Genomic DNA, 19,393 nt, shown 5'->3' on the forward strand with positions numbered 1-19,393 from the left:
TAAGCACCATCAGATGTGTCAGGTGGGATGCATGCGCTGCAGCAAGACTACATGCAAAGTACTGAATGCTCACAAGCCATGCAAAGTGCCTTCTCGGAAAATATGGAAATAAAAAATATACTATTCCAAATGGCCCAGTGAAAATCTTTTCCTGAATATCTATTTTGTTTTGTGACTCGTTGTTAGCTCTTGTGAAGAACTCTTACGGCAATATAAATAAAGTTCTTACTTATATCAACTTACTGCGTATTATTTAAAGTGCGCAGAGGTCATTTTACCCTTTTACCAATTTGTACCTGACTTTGTAAGCAATATGCACATGGAATTCCATAGGTTACTTCAAAATGCTGAACTGATTGTAAAGGAATCGGCATTAAGTTTTGGGCGGCAGTAAGCACAGAGGTTGAGAAAGACTGAAGCAAAACACAGCCTACAGTAAGATAATGGTGGAGGGCAGGCTCAGCAATGCTCCAGGGCTACATAATTTCCTTTGGTACTGGAAGTCCACAGTTAGTGGAGATAGACATGACGTTACAGGAAAGAAAACTGAGTGTTGGGCGGATGTTTAAACTGAACAATTATCCTGATATCTCAAAGACCAACTGTGCAGTGGTGCAGTTGGCAGCGGTGTTCTCTTGCAAAAACAACATACTGGGTTTAAATCCTGGCTCTTTCTAGCTTCCTCCAGCAATCCAAAAGCATGTCTCTCAGGTTATGTTTCTCTTTAAGTTGTCCTTAGGGCTGAGTGTATGCATGCATTGTCGTCTGTCTGCACTCTACCTTTGCCTCTCGCCCAATGGCCTTTGAAGGTAGGCACCAGCTCCCATGCAAGGTTAAGTGAGCATAGACAATGAATGGATGGGTGAATACCACTAAGACTTTCTGAAGCTGTCAGACGTAAACTCTATTGAAACTCTTCAGATTAATTGGGGAAAAGTGGTTGCAGAATGTAATACATACATCAAATGTTAATGAACTGGAATCCTTTTTCCATGAGAAGTTGATTTCATAATTTTCAGCAGGTCTTGTCAGCAAAAGGTCATGAAGAGGTTGAAAAGTTTTAGGTGCAGCTGTTAAAGAAATTATATATTAACAAACATGCCTTCTACATTTTAGCTGTTTAACATTTTGTACCTCTCATTCCTCACATTTTTAATACTTTTTGTGTTTTTCATAAACTCGCAAATTGTGGACAAAAATGACGTATTTGACCTTCACATGCTAGTGTAAGGCATGTGAAACTAACATTTAGTTACAAGAATATCTGGTTCAGTAACAGCATTCTAAGGCTGTGACCTACATTTGCAGAGAAACAGAGCTGATGCCATAAAGATTATATCTTAACTGTAGAAATTAGCTGTAATTTATTTGGCTTGGCATTTCTCAGGACTTTCAGAAGCAAAAAAAATAATAATAATAAAAAAAAATATTGACCTCTAGTCGAAATGTGTGTGGAATGATTATGTGGTATAGGGTGTTGCCATACAGTGAACATTCGATCCCTCTGACGTCTTGACGTGGCGTAGTAGAATGAATGAGCTGGCCAGATACAGCTCACGAGAGTTGAGTCATACAAATTTGAAGAAGAGAAGAGTTCAACATGCTGCTGCTGTGAGGAGCTGTAATTCTAAATACAACACTACATATTCATATCAAACTGGACCAAAATTAACCAGTTTATCGAGAAAAGATGGCCCGAGGAGAAGGCGCCGAGCAGTACACCGCAACTTTACTGGCAACGACAGTCAAACCTATGAAGACAGAAATCAAGGCGGTCAAGGTAGGATGGATTTCCCTGTCTAAATTTTGTTTTTATGTTTAAAATAAACGCGAACAATTTCTCATAACTTTCATCCAGGTTCGGGAAAAGGCGCCTAGTTTTGAAGTAGCGTTTTAAACGCCGTGGGCGCTTATTTTCTGATGCTTTCACGCAGCTCGACGTATCGTGTCCTTCTCTGCCCTCGGGATTTGAATTTCACCCGGTGTTTTCCCTTCCACCTGTTCTCCCTGCTTTTTTAGCTTATTTGCGGTATGAGTCTTAAATGAACGTGTATTCAAACAAATTTCCAAACAGTTGTTTTTTTGTCGGTTCTGTGCAGAGGAAGCAGGACACAGTACTTCTCATTCCCAGAGCTTGGTCAGACACGATCTGCAAGCCATTTTATTTGAATGAGCGGAAATGAGGAAATAAGGAAACATGTACTTTAATTGTTGCAAATTTCCTTTAAAGTGATAATAAGAACTCTATTTGATGCTACGTGCGTAAAACTCGCTATAATATTCCGCATATTAATATTAAATATACTTTCTAGTGTTGTAATTTTTTCATTAGCAAGTATACTCGGGTATTAAACCACAGCTGGGTAATAAAGTATGTATGTCCACTGCAAGCTTATACATAATACATTTTTAAGTAACTGCTCTAAAAAAAAGTAACCCCACGCATTCTTGGTCTGATGACATCACAGGACGCAAAAAAAACTCAATGCAGCATTGTTTGTTTTTGTTTATTTATTTTGACAATCAAATGATTGCTACAGACTTATAGAAAACAAGTAAACATTTCTGAAAGTGAAGTTCGATTATAAACATGTAAATAAAAAGGGAAGGAGTGGGGGAGAAAAATTTAAAAATAATTCCTCTGCCTTATGCAGTGTCCACCAAAGGCTTTTGCATGTTGAATCTTGTATTTGGGATTTGGCTTTTAAAGTATGTTTTACATTAAAATAGCAAAACTTGCATACACAAAATGACACCTTTTTATCTAGTTGTCAAATTAGATTTTAAGCAATTTTGGTTAAGTTGTGTACAAAACTGTGTTAGCTTTAAAAAGTAATACCCCACTCAGATATACTTCTTTTTTTTTCAGTGGCCATGTTTTGTTAAATTTGATATAGTGTAGCTTGGAAGTTTGTTTAAACGTAATTTATGGTTATCACATTGTAAAAGGCTGTCAATCCAATTCTGATATAAAAATAATAAAATAAACCGGCTGCTGGCATTTATTTATAACTTGATATGGTTTCTCTCAAATTCATCTGGAGAGATGATATGATAGGTTTACAGCGGCTGTGGATTTCCCCTCTATTATGTACTCTCGAAGGTGATTGGCTGAAAGCAAAAAGTATTTGGTATGCAGGCTTTGTAGAAAAATGTCACACAACCTGCAACATCCCATCTCAGGAGCCAATGGCTGAGCTCAGCTGATGCGGTGATGCCGTCTGAGCGCATGTGAACTAAGGTAACCCCAGCCTCTGATTCAGACTGGATTTAACTGATCAGTTAGAGAGCGTGATGACTGAGACCGTGTGAAGCAGAGAACCACAGGGTTAAAAAAGACCCATTCATGAGTCCCCAGGGAGTTTTTTTTACAGTCCACAGGCATGAACTGTTTTAACGTCACGTCGACTCCATTATGCATCTCTCTCTTTGATGTTTCTCTTCCAGCCAAAAGAACAGAGGAGGGACACACAGAAACTATCTGTGTGGAGTAAGCTGTGCTACGCCATCGGAGGAGCTCCCTACCAGATAACAGGCAGCGCCCTGGGCTTCTTTCTCCAGATCTACCTGCTCGATGTGGCTCGGGTGATTAAGATATACTTCTTTAAAAAGGGGAAGTTGAACAGAAACAGCTACAAGGCTGCAGAATATTGCTCCTGTATTTGCTGGCAGATTTACAAGCAGTTATCTATGTTTCTTTTCAGTAGCTCTCCAAGATAATCAGTGTACACTGATTAGCTTGGAGACCAAGGTTTGTGTTGGCTCAGTTTAACAGCATCCGTATTCAGTCAGCCGAATGAACTTGGACTCCTGCTGTCAGCTTTGTTGCCGAATTAATCTTTTCCACTGTTCACAGTGGGAACTTAAGTTAGGGCCAGGCAGCTCAAAGCATGACCTCATTGCAGCATCTGCTTTTCTGGTGTTGTGCTCATTCTTCTTTGGCACCATTCTCCTTGCAGCTGGATCCTTCCTACGCCTCCATCATCCTGTTCGTTGGTCGGGCCTGGGATGCCATCACAGACCCAACTGTGGGGTTCTTGGTGAGCCGGAGTAAATGGACTGGCATCGGCCGCATGATGCCCTGGTAAGTATAAGTTTGGTTAAGCAAATGCTGACACAGAAGGATAATGACAAGGGTTGCTATGTAGTCTAGAAAGGTCTGGAACTTGATCCAAGAGTTTTGCAGATCTAGAGCTGTGTGGAGAGGGAACAACAGATCACATCTGTCTGTCTCTTCTTCCATCATCCTTTCATCCATCTGTACATCCATCCGTCTCTTAATAATACATTCTTCCATCCATCCGTTAGGGGTGGATTTAATATTTTATCAAAATATGTTGTGGAATTTATTGTTATAATAATAAAAGTGACAATAAAAAGTGTATCTAAAACTTTTTATTAATTAATTTATTTTAGGCAACTACTTGAAAATCTTTATTACCAGAAATCTTCTCGCAGTAAGCGATGCAATAAATTCCTGCTCATTTGATTCCATCCATTCTTGCACACATTTAACTGTCCATGCATCTATCCATCCATTCATCCTTCTTTTTAAGCCCCTTAGCTAAAGCCTGGTCAGAGTAGAAAGAGTTGCTATAAAAAAATGTGAAAGTTTGCACCCTACCCGAAAGGCCTTTATGAAATTGCTAAACGAGGACAGATATCTCCAGAATACTGGAATCTGGAAAAGTTGAGAATTTGTACATACAAAATGTGAAGGAACGCTGTGATATGAAAACGAAGAGGTGAGCTGCAACGGATTAGAGAAGGGAGAGAAACTTGAGGCTGACAGAAAAGCGCCTGGTATCAGTAACCATGGCAACAAGGTTGAAGAGGCTGAAAGAGAAAATAGCTAGACTGAAAAATTACACTGGGAGTATGAATATGTAAGAGAAAATGGGAGGGCAAGGAAAACTTAAACTTTGTGTTTGTTCTTTCCCCTTAAAACTGTTCGGAAAACATAAGAACTTCCATTTTCAGATCTCTGCTCTAACATTTATTTCCCTCCATGTCTTAATAGTTTATTTCTAATCAGCGTATCTTACTGTGAAGAAGTATGGAGGAGTTTTGCACGGTTTTCTCTGAACATCAGCTGCATTCTCCCTCCGTTTTAGCCCTTACACTCAGAACCACTCCAAAGAAATGAGGGCTGACTTTAAACTTGCTTATAGCTGGATGTTACAGTAAATTTCAGCCGCACGTGTGTCAGACTTGTGAATCTAGAACCGCCTCCTGTTTGCAGGTCTGTTCTTTATTACAACCAGCATATAAAGCTTAACAGAACGAAGAAAAGGCAGCATAAGTAAAGGCTGTAAAATTTACATATTGTGCTTTATAGCATCAAATGACCCCCAGCAGCCAAATGTATACGGCTGAGCTCAGTGAGGAAGTTGGGTTGTAAAAATAGGCGACATTCATGTTTAATTTTTAGTGTAAGGCACATGAAGTTCTCTCGGGGTTACAAGAATATCTCTTAAGCCTGTGATCTGAATGTGCAGATGAGCAGAGCAGGTGCTATAAATGATTCTTTCTAACTGCAATTCATCAGTCTCGGCAGCTGTCAGGCCTTTAAAAAGCGAGAAGTAAAACAAGCTGCCGGCTGTGCACGACTTGCATGTTGTAGGCAGCCGAGGAGGAGGAGGAGGGAAGAGGAAGTTTGTGGCTTCAGTTGTGATTGGTCCCACCAACAACACACCATCCGATCCAACCAATTAGAAAAGGAGAAACAATGAGCGCCACGTTTAGGTTTGATTTTTTTTGATAATGGAGGGAAGCTTAGAAAAGCATGCATTGTGTTTAAAGCCATACGTGTCTAAAAAAAAGTAATTTAAAAAAAAAAGTTTTTTGTAAAAAAAAAAAAAAAAAAAAGGTAACAAATGCATGAAATATTCATTCTGTCTAGATTTAAAACTAAGTGTTAGAGGTTTGAGCAAGTTTAGGTTATTTCCCTTAACACTTACCACCGCGTGGGGTTAGGCCAGACATGTTAATGTGAGAGACTGTTGGGTCTCGCTAACCTCATTTACTGAAACCGAAGAGCAAATCAAGAATGTCTCAGCCATTGTTACAGGGCTGAGGGTGCAGTTTCATATGAAAGTACAAGTTCACAAGCTTCTCTTCCAATACAGAAACATCCTGGTGTGATTAGCGATACATCCCAGAGGGACTCATATTTTCTTTCTTTTGCATGGCAGTTTGTAAACAAAGGTGAAGCCTGCAGTTAATATTTGTGATAATAACTTTATTGTTGGTTGCTTGACAATGTAATTTACCTCCAAACAGTTTTGTCAGGTTTTCATAAATCCCAGACAATAGGAGTTTTTTAAAAAAAAAAAAAAATCATGACAACGCCTTAAAAGTGCTTTGATCTTTTTTTTCATATTTCCCTTCATGAAAAGAAGCTCATATGTCTTTTTTAGCCTATTGTGCTATGAAAACCTGAAATAAAATCCAGTGCCACCAACTGCCACCAGATAGTTGAAATAATGTAATGTAATCTCAATATAAACCCAGCTTTTCTATGGAGAGCTCAAAAGTTTGTTAGAGAACGTTAGTGAACAAACAGCATAATGAAAACCAAAGAACCCAGCAAGTTAGTAGACATGAGAGAAAGCTGCAGTGAAGTTTAAAGCAGAGCTAGATTATAAAGCAACCGTCCTGAAAGTCCTGATCAATCCATCATCTGAAAACAAAGAATGGCACAGCTACAAATTCACCAAGATTTGGCTGTCCACCTAAAATTATGTGACTCCTTAATCAAAGAAGCAGGCATGTGGTAAATCTGGGGGAGCCACAGAGATCCACCGCTCGGTTGTTATCCACATTAAAATATCTCTCTCTCTCTCTCTCTATAAATATATAATTTTTTTTTTTTTTTTTTATTTTGTCTTGAAAGAAAGTCATCGTTTAGTTTCACACAAGTCATGTCATATTAGATGAAACCACAGTGGCAGAAAATAAAACTGCACCTCACCCTCAACATGCTCTCCCCCACAGTGAAACAAGGCGGTAGCAGCATCATGCTGTGGGGATTGAAGCTGAACCTTAATCTGGCAAAATGCTGGGAAAAAAAAACCCCTCTGTAAAATGGAATAGTTCAGATTGAAGCTAATCTGTGTTTCAAAGTCCAGACCTTGAACACCGACATTAATGGATGTTTTCCACCTGATCTGGCTGAGATTAAGCCATTTGGCCAAGAAAAGCTTTAAGGAGTTTTATAGAAATGTTTGTAAGGTGGCGTAATCTTGGCTCCGTTGTGAATTTTAAAAGCGGACTGCTGAGGTAAGAACAACCGACTCAGACTGGGAGCTGGAGTCAGCTGGAGGTCTCACAGAGCTGAGGGAAGCAGTGGTACAGACTGAAGTGGGGTGGATCAGGGCCCCCTCATCGCCTCATGCTGCCCTGCCTGAACCCTCTCTGCACGCTCCAGCTCTAACAAGGCAGGATTAGCAGGATTACTCACAAAGCAGAAAGAGAAGAAAAGCAGCGACTGTAAGGCAGACTCGGATAAGAAACTAAGCGGATATGTTACAGTAGCAGGAAGGATAATTCATTAAGCACGTTCAATATGGTTTATTAACACTTTAAAGGTACTGCAAGTAATGATGAAGCTGAAACTTTAGCTGACGTGTCCTGAACACTTCCCACTCACTTCTTTGCAGGATCCTTTGCTCGACTCCATTTGCAGTGCTGACTTACCTCCTGATCTGGTATGTGCCTCCGTTTGAGGAAGGAAAAGTCATCTGGTACCTGGTGTTTTACTGCCTCTTTCAGTCAATGCTGACGGTTAGTTTGCACCTCGTGGACGACTTCTCTTTTCCCCTCTCCATCCCACCGCTCGCTATATCTAATTGTTTGTTTCTGATTGCAGTGCTTCCATGTTCCATATTCAGCCCTCACCATGTTTATCAGCAGTGACCAGAAGGAGCGGGACTCTGCCACCGCCTATCGTACGTTAAGCGCTCTGCCTGACGATCGTGAAGCGCTGGTGTTTTATCAAATGTGCTGACCTTTAAACCTTGGGGTCAATCAGGTATGACGGTGGAGGTGCTGGGTACAGTGCTGGGCACTGCGATCCAGGGACAGATAGTAGGTGGAGTCTCCAGTTGTCCCACTGAGCCTGAAAACCCCAACAGCACAAACATCACTGTGAACACGACCATAGTTTCGCTAGAAGATACAGTAAGTGTCTCTTCTATGGTGAGATAAAAATATTATATTTTATCTGAATCCAAATTGGTGAACTTATTTTATTTGGTTTACTCTGATACCACTTTCCTTCACAAGTCAGCTAATTATCAGTAAATGACATCTGCCTCACTCTTCCCTGGCATAAAGCTAAGACTGTGGGACAGTTAAATGATATCATTAGCTTTCACTTGATGGCCTTTTAATTGTCTAGTCATTTAATTTGAGCGTGTGACAGAACGAAAACACCTTAAACATGCAGAATAGTTGGCCCTTAGGGCCAGGTACGTCGTACCTCTGATGTGCGATATACAACAAATGTGTAAGGACGTGCTACAGTAGGATGGCACAAAAAAAGTGTTTGTTTTTTTTCCACTTCCAGAAACATTCAAAATACTATTTGTGGAGGGGAAAAAAAATCATGAACTGCTAAACCATTGTCACCTCAGTAGAACATGGTGGAGGCAGCATGATGCCGTGGGAATCTAACTGCAATCGTGAATCTGAAGTAACACAAAAATGGATGTGCAGAAATGCTCAGCTACAGTAGTTTTCCAAAGAACAGGCAAAAGTTTCTGTCTCTAGATTTGTAAATGTAGGCATGAATAAAGTTAAGTTTTAGTTTTGACATTTATTCTCCATTTTAACAGTTTAAATAACAAAGAAAGATCTAAGTCATGACATCCATGTATATATATTACTTCCTAAACCATTGAGCGTCAACACAATCAAACCAATTTCTCTCCTTGTTTCCATTCCTTCAGAAACGAGCCTACCTTCTTGCTTCAGGGGTCATCTGCATCATCTACGTCGTTTGTGCTGCAGTCTTGTTTCTTGGTGTGAAGGAGAAAAAAGGTACAGAACCATTACATCTTTCTATGTTTTATCCCCAAAGCTTTCTTTGCTTTGAGACTTTTAAACCTCAATGTTGAATTTCAATATTTAGTTTTCTGACTCTCGATCATACACTTGAACAGAGAGATGTGTTCTGTACAGTATGAGTGACATGTAGCTCTGCAAGTGCAGTATACTGACACTGTTTAACTGTAAGCCTTGTAAAATTGTAATTACTTTTCAACTTCAGCAAACAGTAACTTTGTTTAAAAAGGCACATGAAGGTCATGCGCCATTTAAAATGGCGCATGACCTTGTGTCATTTTAAAATACTTAGTTGGAAACAAATGTGTCAGTGTTCTAAATTTTTGTTTTCACATCGTTCACAGATGAAAAGTTTCCATTGCAAAATGTGGCGGGCACATATTTAGAGAGTTGGAGCTGTGTTTATTTTTCCCTGTTGTCTTCCAGAGAGTGGTTGTAAAACCTCAACTCCGCTGCTCACCTTCTGTCAAGGCCTGTGGGTGATCATGAGTCACGGACCCTACGTCAAACTGGTCATCGGCTTCCTCTTCACATCGCTGGGCTTCATGGTAAAAAATTATTCATGCTTTTCTTTGTTTAGGAGTTTTAGGGTTTCTGTTCAGCTTCATTTTCTGCTAAAGGAATCTGGTACTTGGTTTATATTCTGCATATATAACCCTGTTTTATAATCTTACTTTTTTACAGTTGCTGGAAGGAAACTTTGCCCTTTTCATCACCCACGCGCTGGGCCACAGGAAGGACTTCCAGAATATCTTGTTGGTCATCATGGTGAGTGTTTCTAATTTTTCCACTCAGGGACCCTTCCTGGAATGGCCTTCGTCTGGGTTGAGCCTTTAGAGGACATAATTCCTGTCTGAAACCTTAATCTGGGCCAATTCAGAGACATTTTTCACACTAACACACTGTGACGATAGTTTTATGGGCGTTTAAGCTCATGGGTCACCCACGTGCTTACTGTGTGTTAAAAGAAGAGATGACTTACAGTAGAGCTGTTGCTAGGCAACCCTTTACAGTGCAACTATTGGCTGTCCACTCCTCTCCATCGTTTACTCAGTTTTCTGCAACATGCTATTCCTCATGATAAGAAGGTGAAGCTTTTTCCATGTTGTATATTTGAGGAAAAGGTTTGAAAGTGGAACGTTCTCCCACAAATTACTTTGCTTTTGAAAGTTCAAAAGTTGCTTCTTCCTAAAATCTTCCCAAAAGTGTGGGATATTATAGTGTGGGAATTATTTTACTCCAACTTGAAGGAGTTGGATAAACAAGAATTGGATGCACAAGCTTGAGTTCATTGTGGGTTTTCTCTAATCCCGACAGCATCAATATTATGGTTAATTACTGATCATATTTCATTGAATGTTCAATGTTAAGCTGCAACTTGACCACGGGCTTTCTGTATTCACCAACAAGTTTTTCTCAGAATTATTAGTTGATTTAAATTGATTAGTTTCTGTCCATTTAGTCCTTAATCTCTATTATTTCATCCACTTTGTCTGAGGTGCAATACTGATGGTACCACCATCAGTATTGTCATCTACTCCCATGTTTTGGTTAACTATTAATCATTGAAAGCTGTAAATGAAGAGAATTTTACTGCCAATGATAAGTACTTGCAAAAGCATCTGACTGCAGCTGAATTTTGAAAATAGGTTTTAACTCACCAGTGATGCTGAATAAAAACTGATTTTAGTCTTAAGTTTTTTATCTTCTATGAAACAATTTTCAAAAAACCTCAAAATGTCTAAAACTAGAGGACACGGTCTCAGTGTTCTGATTGTCTCCTGTTCATATCACTGTGAGAAATGCAACATAATTATTCCTGACTTCAGATATGAATGTTTTCTCCCACATAGTTATGCAGCTTCAGTATTTAGTTGGCAATAGATGGCTGTCCTAAGAGAACAACAGTTTTTTTCATAGAGATACTTTTGACCAATTCATTATAAAAGCTTATTTTTAACCTCAATGCTGCTTTTGTACATCTAACAATTAAATATATTTTTATTCCTGTAAATATAAGTCATGCATTAGATTATGTACATCTTTTTCTGATTGTCTTTCAAAGGAAAAGATCCTAAAACGTATGATTTCACAAATTGTCCAACCAATTAGTTTCCCCTTATCTGTTGTACTGTGCAAACATCTTGAGTCATCCTCTGTACTTCATGTCTGGCAGCCAGACCATCTTAACATTTTAAGTCCTCCATCTTTTCAATCCTGGCCCCTTTTCCTCTTATTTCCATCCCACTAACTACAAATCTGGATGCTTTAAAAGTTTCAAACATAATTATACACTTTTAACTTTTCTCCTCTGCAGTTTGATTTCTTTAGTTTACTACAACTGCAATTTTTTTTTGCCTTTTCTCCTCAGATTCAAAAGTGAATGTAACATTCTTGAAGTCGGTGGAAAGGACCCAAAACATCTTAAATGGGGAATGATGATACTCCACAGCTACTGCAAATTTAACACTACACATGGCAACAACTTGATTTTAAGAAGCTCTAAAGTTTGTTGGGAATGTAAATTACATCTCTGCAGTGTGAAAAAGTGAAAATATCAAATTTAGGTTGCCTGTCAATTCTATAAAAAATAACATTCTTAAGCAGTCTCGATTACATCGGTGCTTCTGCATCTCAGTGATTGGATCTTTGCACATCTAGGTTTGCCATCCTTGATTGATACACTTGCTGTCATGATTCCACATTCATTCTCAACCCAAACCGAGTATCAAACATTCCTCCCTTTCCCCCCCCCCCAGGTATCTGGAACTTTAACCATCCCGTGGTGGCAGTGGTTCCTGACGCGGTTTGGGAAGAAGACGGCGACGTACTGCGGCATGCTGGTCTGTACTTTTACAGACTGTGAAAACTTCCAAGTTATGGTGCTAAATAAGGATAATAATCTGACTTCTTTCTATCTTTTCCTGCAGTGGGCAGTACCCTTCATGATCCTGATCGTCTCCATCCAGAGCCACCTGGTCATTTCCTACTTGGTCTCTGTGGCAGCAGGTGTGAGTGTGGCAGCAGCGTTCCTCCTCCCTTGGTGAGGACCCAGGTTTTACCCACAGCATCTTTTCCTTCTCCTGTTGGTTTTTATCATGAGCTAAATGCTGTTTGTCCCCTCAGGTCAATGCTTCCGGATGTTGTGGATGACTTCAAAGTTCAGAATCCAGATGTCCACGGTCATGAAGCCCTCTTCTATTCTTTTTATGTGTTCTTTATCAAGTTTGCATCTGGCTTGTCTCTCGGCATTTCCACTCTCAGTTTAAAGTAAGTCAATTTATTGTTATCTCCTGCATTATCCTTATATAGATGACTATTTTCACCACTGAAACTATTGCACTTTGCATGCACAAACTTTCATACTCTTGAACCTTTTAAACTCGAACACATTTTGTCACGTTGCTGCCAGAAACTTTAATATACTCTATGGAGATTTTCACGTGGCTGATCAACGCAAAGTAGTACATAGTTGTGAAGTTGGAAGAAAAGTAGCCTGAGTTAAAATACTGAAATCTAAAAAGTGTGACGTGTTTGTATTCAGCCCCACTCGGTCAATACTCTTTAGTACCATCTTTTCGCTTCAAGTTTTTTTGGGCATGTCTCTCATCCAACTTGGTTGATCTACAAACTGTTTTGTTTTGTCCGTTCTTCAACATCAGTCAGACTGGGTGGAGAGTGTGTGACCAGGATTTTTCAAGTTTTGCAGCATATTTTCAATTAAACTAAAGTGTAGGCCAGCGATCCTCATATCCAGGTCTCAAGATCATTCCCATAGCATGATGCTGACATGGCCGTCTCAGCGATGTTGATCTGTTAAGTGTTGCTTACCGCAAAGACAGTCTGTACATGCAGGACAAAAAGTTGAATTTTGTTTTCATCTGACCAGAGCATTTTCCCCCACTTGCTGCATCTCTAACATGTTATGAGGCAACTTTAAATTGGACTTCGTCTGGCTTCTTCTGTACACTTGCTTTCTTCTTAACTACTTTTTCTTGAAAGTGTGTCTAACCTAACCCCACTTTAAACATGTACATAACTTTCTCCCTGACCTGTCTGCCATGTTCCGTGATCTTCGTGATACTCTTTGTTCACTAATTTTCTCCAACAAATCCCTAAGCCCTTCACATATCACACTGAGATTTACACTGGATTTTATTTTTCGGGAAATGAAAAGGAGACGTTGGACTCTTGTATCAGTTTTCTTCTATTTCAAAGTTATCATACTTTGAAATAGAAGTATGATAAGGATGGCACTACTTTTGTCACATAAACCCCTTAAAATAGAAGATTCTAACTGTAACATAAGTTGAAATGTGAAAAAGTATGCAAAAGGTATGAATACTTTTGCAAAGAGTGCTGCAAACTCCAGCTCTGCTTCAGTCATGTGCTTGTGCAATCCTTCATGCATCCAAAGTGTGCACACACCAGCTCAACTTTTCCACTGTCTTGCTGCATATTTTTGGCAGATTTGCTGGATATGAGACTGGTAAGTGCTCCCAGCCTGAGGCGGTCAGCTTAACCCTGAAGGTCCTGGTCTCTCCTGTTCCCATCGTCCTCATCGTCGTCGGACTTCTGGTGATTATGACCTACCCCATCAATGAGGAGAGGAGAAAAGGCAACCGCAAACTACTGGAGGATTTGTTGTAAGTGACGACATGCAGTACAATGTTTACTCCTGCCTCGTGTATTTGCATGTCTTTTTACGTTGTTTGCACATGTTTGTATTTTTGATTTGTTGTTGTTTCTCATCCTCCTAACAGAGACTCCGACTCGGAAACGTCAGAACTGGGAAGCAGTGTGTAGCAGCTGCACTGGACTCTTGTCAGCATAGGTAGCATACAGCATACATAGGTAGCATACAGCAGACCAACACAGCTGCCTTATCACCAGCATCAACCTACTTTATACTATAAATCATGCGGGTTCATGGCGCCCTCTAGTGGCCAAAGTATTTTGTTTGTTGCCTTTTCAACCAGTTGGGACTGAATTCAACTGAAAGCAGCTTTAGTTTCATCACCATGAAGCCAAAATGACAACTGAACCATTATTTATTATCATCTATTGCTAAGCAGGGCACTAAGATCTGCTCATATGCCAACCTCATGTTTTCCCAGAAATGTATTGAGATGATCCACTTTTTTTTTCTGGCTCTGTGGGAAGCCAAAATCCACCAGCTTTCATAGTAACACTCCACTTCCTCCTTCGTCTGCTTTACCTCACCAAATCTTAGTTACAGACGTGATTTTTGTTGTTGTACTTTATGATATATTTATTTATTGGTTTGTAAGATCTGACTCTAGTGGGTGCAGGGGAGTGTGATGTTACTTTTGCTTTTGGCTATTTATATTTATTAGAATATCTCAGTTCATGGGGTTTGTAAGCACTCTCTCACTGTTTTTCGGTGAGCTTTGTTTACTGTTTTGGTTTTCTGAAGAACATTTCATGTTTTGTTTACTTGAATTTTCTGAAGGTGAAAATGCATTTTTGTACCAAATGAAGTAAAATCCATAGTTTAGCTCACTCACAGGCAGTTGCTTTTCTATTTATGCTTGAAGTTTTTATTTATCTGGTGAAGACTTCCTGATACTGCAAAGAAGCCTTTCAATTCCTTTGAGTATTTTCTCTATAAACTGAGCATCAGTGAGTAAAAGAGGTAATGTTCTCACATACTAAGAAGGAGGAAGGCTTTATTTAAATATTTAAGCAAGTTGTCTAAGGGAATATTATTTCCTCATGCAATCACAATGTTGTGATTTATTAACAGGGGAGCAAAAAAAAAAAAAAATCAAATTCTTCAAAGTTAAAAGTTGAACGAGCTGCTTTTATAGTAATGCGATCGACCAATAAGATTACTGGAAGGATTTGGGACTGTGTAGTATTGTCTTTAGGATTTTTTTTGAAATGGCACTAATTGGAGTGCATTATGCCTCACTTGTAGTGTTGATATGGAAAATGCAAGCTGAAGATCTGTGAAGATTTTCTAGCGTGTTGTACATATATGTAAATTGTAAATATACAGCATTGAGCAATACTTGAATCATTAAAAGAATGTTTTATGTAAAATTGTAAATCAATAAATAAAAATTGTTGAAACAGAGTGCTAGAGTGTTTTGTTTAATTTGAATTGACGTAACAGAAATCCAGACTGCAGAGCTTTGGAAATGTATCTTAGAGTTCGTCACCACCACAAACCCCTTATCTTCTACATCCGCTGTGTGACAGAGCAACACAAAATACAGTATAATTTTAAATTTGCAGTAAAATTACTTGCCATATATCGGTGTGCCCCTGGACAAGACACTTTAGCCCAAATTGCCAACCGATCAGCGTATCGGTGTATAAATGTGAGTGTGAATGGGTGCGTGATTCTATTGGTCAAAATGATTGGAAAAACGCTATATAAGTTGGATTTACCATTTTATTGAACTTATCAAAAATAATTTAAAATAGTTCATCTGAGTCTATATATTAAGATGATGCTGAAAAGTGAAAAATAAACGAGATGAGACTAGAATCACATTTTTCTTTTTGAGCAACAGGAAGCTTAATATCTCATAATTACTTGCAGCCGCGACAGAAGCGCTTTAACACGCGGCTCGAAGGTGGAAGGCAGAAACAAGCGGTCTGCTGCGATGAAAACAAAGTGGCATCTTTTTATTATTTTGTTTATTTGTGCGTTATCACTTGGCTCTATCTGCTGTGCAGCGGATTCGCACAAATCTTTATTTACCACACGGAGAAAAGTGTCTAAAGTCATTAAACCGTCTACCACAGAGGACAGAGGGGCCATCCAGAGGATTTCCAGGCTCAAGCCTCCTCTGTCTCAGCTCAGGTCGGTTCATTCCTACACGCTGGTGACTCCCTCTCTGTTTCCTGGGGAGCCAGAGGCTTGGATAAAGGCGGACTCGGCGTACGCACCGGACGTTTCTGTCACCTGCTCCCCTTCGGACTTTGTGGTGCGGGTCAAGCCAGCTTTCTATGGTCTGGGCGCAGAGGCGCAGGAGCTGACGCTGGGCAGGGACTGTAGAAGCAACGGCATCTCCAGGCCGCACGGTGACCTACTCTTCACGTATCCCCTGACTGCGTGCGATGGAGTGCGGGAGGTAAGCATGTAGCCATGTGTGGCATTTTTTAGGTTTCAGAGCCATTTTTAACTGTCTTACGCACAGCTTCCGGACGATTATCTGGTCTATAAATACGTGCTCCACTATAAACCGTCTCCAAAACGGTTTCCGAGCAGAGCGCACCAAATCGATGTCAACATTGAATGTCATTATCAGAGGTTAGATTTGCTTCTCTCAATTTTAAGGCATACAGTGAGTTTGAAAGTGCAAACGACTTCCATATTCCTTGTCCTTCAGAGACCATGCCGTCTACCAATTGGCGGTGCAGCCCACATGGCAAACTGTTGTTCTGCGCAAAAAACTGAAGGGACGTCCTATGGAGTTCCAGATCAATTTAATGGATGGTAAAATTATTATTTTGAACAGTTTTCCTATGAAGCCCTACATTCATAGTGGACGGCTCAATCAATTTGAATGTTATTGAAAATTTTATTTTTTTCGTTATTTGTTACAAACTCTGGCTTATTTTCACAAGGTGCGGTATTTCAATATTTCACTCGACATGGTTCAACACATCTTCACTGTGGCATAACTGACTTTCTAAATGGCTCAGGTTCGTGGAGAACACCGGCCAAGTCTCAGGTGTACCTGCTGGGACAAACTGTTAATATCCAAGTCTCTGCACCTCATCTACCTGCTGGATTAAAGTTGTACACCAACAGCTGCTATGCAGCACCTTCTAGTGGCTCCAAATCATCCCTTAAATACACCTTAATAGACAACTTTGGGTATGTATTCAGAAAAATGGTAATTTAGGTGTTTTGTTATTTATATACATGTAATTTTTTTTCTGTTTTTCTTTTGAATCCACAGGTGTATGCTGGACAGCAAGCATGAACCTGGATCCTCGCAGTTTGTTTCTCGGACTGACAAGACCCTGAGGTTCTCCTTGAGGACATTCCAGTTTACAGCCAACCCCGACACTAAGGTGAGGATGGCAAATAATGGTGCTAAAGGTGTTTTTTGTTTTTTTGAAATATGCAACTGATGAGAGTAATTTATCGTCCTCTTTAGGTCACCATCTTTTGCAAGTTGTTTGTCACATCAGGGGAACCGGGGCCTGCTCAAAAATCCTGCACCTACCAAGATGGCAGGTGAGCAATGATTTCTTTAAAAATAGAGGCATATCTAAGTATCTGTTTACTGTTTCTAGGTAAACTGTAAATTTTCTCTTACAGATGGCGAGCACTCACTGGTGAGGATTCAATATGCGAGTGCTGTGATTCAACATGTGTGACCTCAAAACCACGGAGGGCACTGGAAGGTTTGTCAGTCTGTCCATTTCTGCTCAGCTTTATAGGGCGCTTGTGCTCTTCAATGAATATCTTCTTTCACTCATTCCTCTGTGTTACACATAACACATGCTTTAAAATGTAATTAATATTGACCAAAATGTCAAATTTAACTTTTCACTGGATTGTTGGGGGAGAAAAGAGTCTCAAATTTTCAATAGAAATTTTAATCAATTTTCAGACATGGCTATTGACTATCATACCACAATCTAAGCCTGCTGTTGACAAGACCCATTGATCTTAAGTGAACCAGCCATCATTAAAAATTTCTTAAATTATCGGTGAATGCAATATTATGTATATTTATTTAATGCTTTAAATTTTTAGTGAACCAAACACTTCTGGTCTTTGTTCCAAAGGTTTTGCTGTCAGTAAACCATTACTAATCTCTGATCAGCCACACACATCTGAGAATTGGTACCAAGAAATGATCCCATCTGCAGACAACAGGGGAAGAGAAGATGAAGGCAAACTACATTACAAAGACCTAAATGACAATCAAAAACTTTGGGAGGATGCAGCTGGTGAAAAGCATGAAAAGGCAAACGATAAATGGCTTGAAGAAAGTGAAACAATCCGTGGAGAAACGGTGGAACCAGAATTGGAGGAGTTGGCTGACAGTAAGGGGGTCTTGGCGCACAAGTGGAGTGAACCTAAATTATCAGATTTAAATGAGTTTGGGAAAGGTGAATCAAGATATGAAGAAGCCTTTAAGGCAAGTGAAGATGAAATCACTGAGGTGAAAGATCTGCTTCTTCCGAGGGTGCATTGGAAGGAGATGTTTACTGATGTCATCCGTGAGGGGAAGCTGAAGCCCCCCAACCCGGAGGAAGGAAAAACGAAGAAGCATGCATGTAAAGGGGATGAGAACAGGAGGATGATGCAAGGAAGGAATGATGATGGTGAGATGGAGGAACAGGAGGAAACATGGTATTTCACATGGACATAAAACAGATGGCCCATCTGCTTGAGGACTGATCTGATTTTTGACTTGCTTGTGCACAATAAATGACAGAAATCCAATGACTGAAGTGTCTTGTGATAACTTAAGTTTAAACTCAATCTTTACTCAGTTAATCTATTTAAGAATAAGGGAAAAATATTCAGTACAAACTCTGGAAAAATGATAGCATAGTTCACCATTTCTTCTGTTGTGCCACCTTAAAATTTTTAATGGCCTAGTCTGCCCATCCCTATGAACATTTGCTTAATCAAATGTGCATTAGATTTTTGCCATACCCAAACAAAAATTTGAACTTAAAAAAAAAAAAAAAGCTTAAGCAGTACTGTAGAAAAGTATTTGCCACCTTATGGACTTTTTTTTTTTTTTTTTTACATGTTTCATATCAAACTTATTTTATAATTGGAACCAATTAACTATAACCCATTGACTCATTCTGTTAAATTCAGAACATGTGATATTTAAGTTGGAGCCATTTTCAAATACTGAAACCATGGAAGTGTAGTTAACCTCCAGTAGTGGTTTTCTTACAAAAAAAATACTGCAAGAGTGGATCCTAGAACATCCAAGTACTGCATGCTCCATTTGCTTCATTTCAGGTTGGTGGTTATAATTAAGACACTTTAAAAATGGCATCTATAGGAGAGCAACAAGTAAAAAAATACTGCAGACCAAAAACAAGAGTTCCTCTGACTTTTGCCAAGTGACCAAGATAATCCAAAACAGCAATTCAGAAAATAAACATACTTGGTCAAATAGGATACTACTGCGATCCTATTTGACTTTGCCTTATACTTTATGTGGTTGAAAAACAATTCTGCAAAGAATTGTGGACCAAAATTCCTCCATAGTTTTGCAAAAGACTCATTGTACATGTGATGGAAATGGTTGCAACCAAGAGTGGTACAACTAGTTAGGTTTGGAGAGCTGATGTATTTTTACATGGA

At 39.4% G+C, this 19,393-nt stretch overlaps 2 protein-coding genes across 3 annotated transcripts; both read left to right on the top strand.

Annotated features, from left to right (window-relative positions):
* Positions 1–1,507: 1,507 nt before the first annotated feature.
* LOC106952285 (sodium-dependent lysophosphatidylcholine symporter 1-B-like) lies at positions 1,508–15,166 on the top strand. The gene is made up of 14 exons (XM_015040302.1): positions 1,508–1,780; positions 3,448–3,585; positions 3,960–4,084; positions 7,662–7,785; positions 7,871–7,949; positions 8,033–8,181; positions 8,952–9,042; positions 9,493–9,614; positions 9,751–9,834; positions 11,826–11,909; positions 11,997–12,109; positions 12,193–12,336; positions 13,536–13,712; positions 13,830–15,166. Exons 1-14 carry the CDS (start codon positions 1,691–1,693, stop codon positions 13,870–13,872), a joined length of 1,563 nt encoding a protein of 520 aa, XP_014895788.1. The 5' UTR covers positions 1,508–1,690; the 3' UTR covers positions 13,873–15,166.
* On the top strand, positions 12,522–18,511 carry LOC106952284 (zona pellucida sperm-binding protein 3). 2 transcript variants are annotated; one of them, XM_015040301.1, is made up of 9 exons: positions 12,522–12,527; positions 15,672–16,172; positions 16,239–16,351; positions 16,431–16,537; positions 16,747–16,921; positions 17,007–17,121; positions 17,208–17,287; positions 17,372–17,457; positions 17,845–18,511. In XM_015040301.1, exons 2-9 carry the CDS (start codon positions 15,702–15,704, stop codon positions 18,432–18,434), a joined length of 1,737 nt encoding a protein of 578 aa, XP_014895787.1. In that variant the 5' UTR covers positions 12,522–12,527; positions 15,672–15,701; the 3' UTR covers positions 18,435–18,511. The 2 variants fall into 2 exon arrangements, with proteins under 2 accessions (XP_014895787.1, XP_014895786.1); XM_015040300.1 differs by lacking the exon at positions 12,522–12,527 and having other exon boundaries at positions 15,585–16,172.
* Positions 18,512–19,393: the final 882 nt, after the last annotated feature.

The sequence above is a fragment of the Poecilia latipinna genome, unplaced genomic scaffold, assembly GCF_001443285.1.
Source record: "Poecilia latipinna isolate Pla-1442-1.1 unplaced genomic scaffold, P_latipinna-1.0 Scaffold504, whole genome shotgun sequence".
NCBI lineage: Eukaryota > Metazoa > Chordata > Actinopteri > Cyprinodontiformes > Poeciliidae > Poecilia > Poecilia latipinna.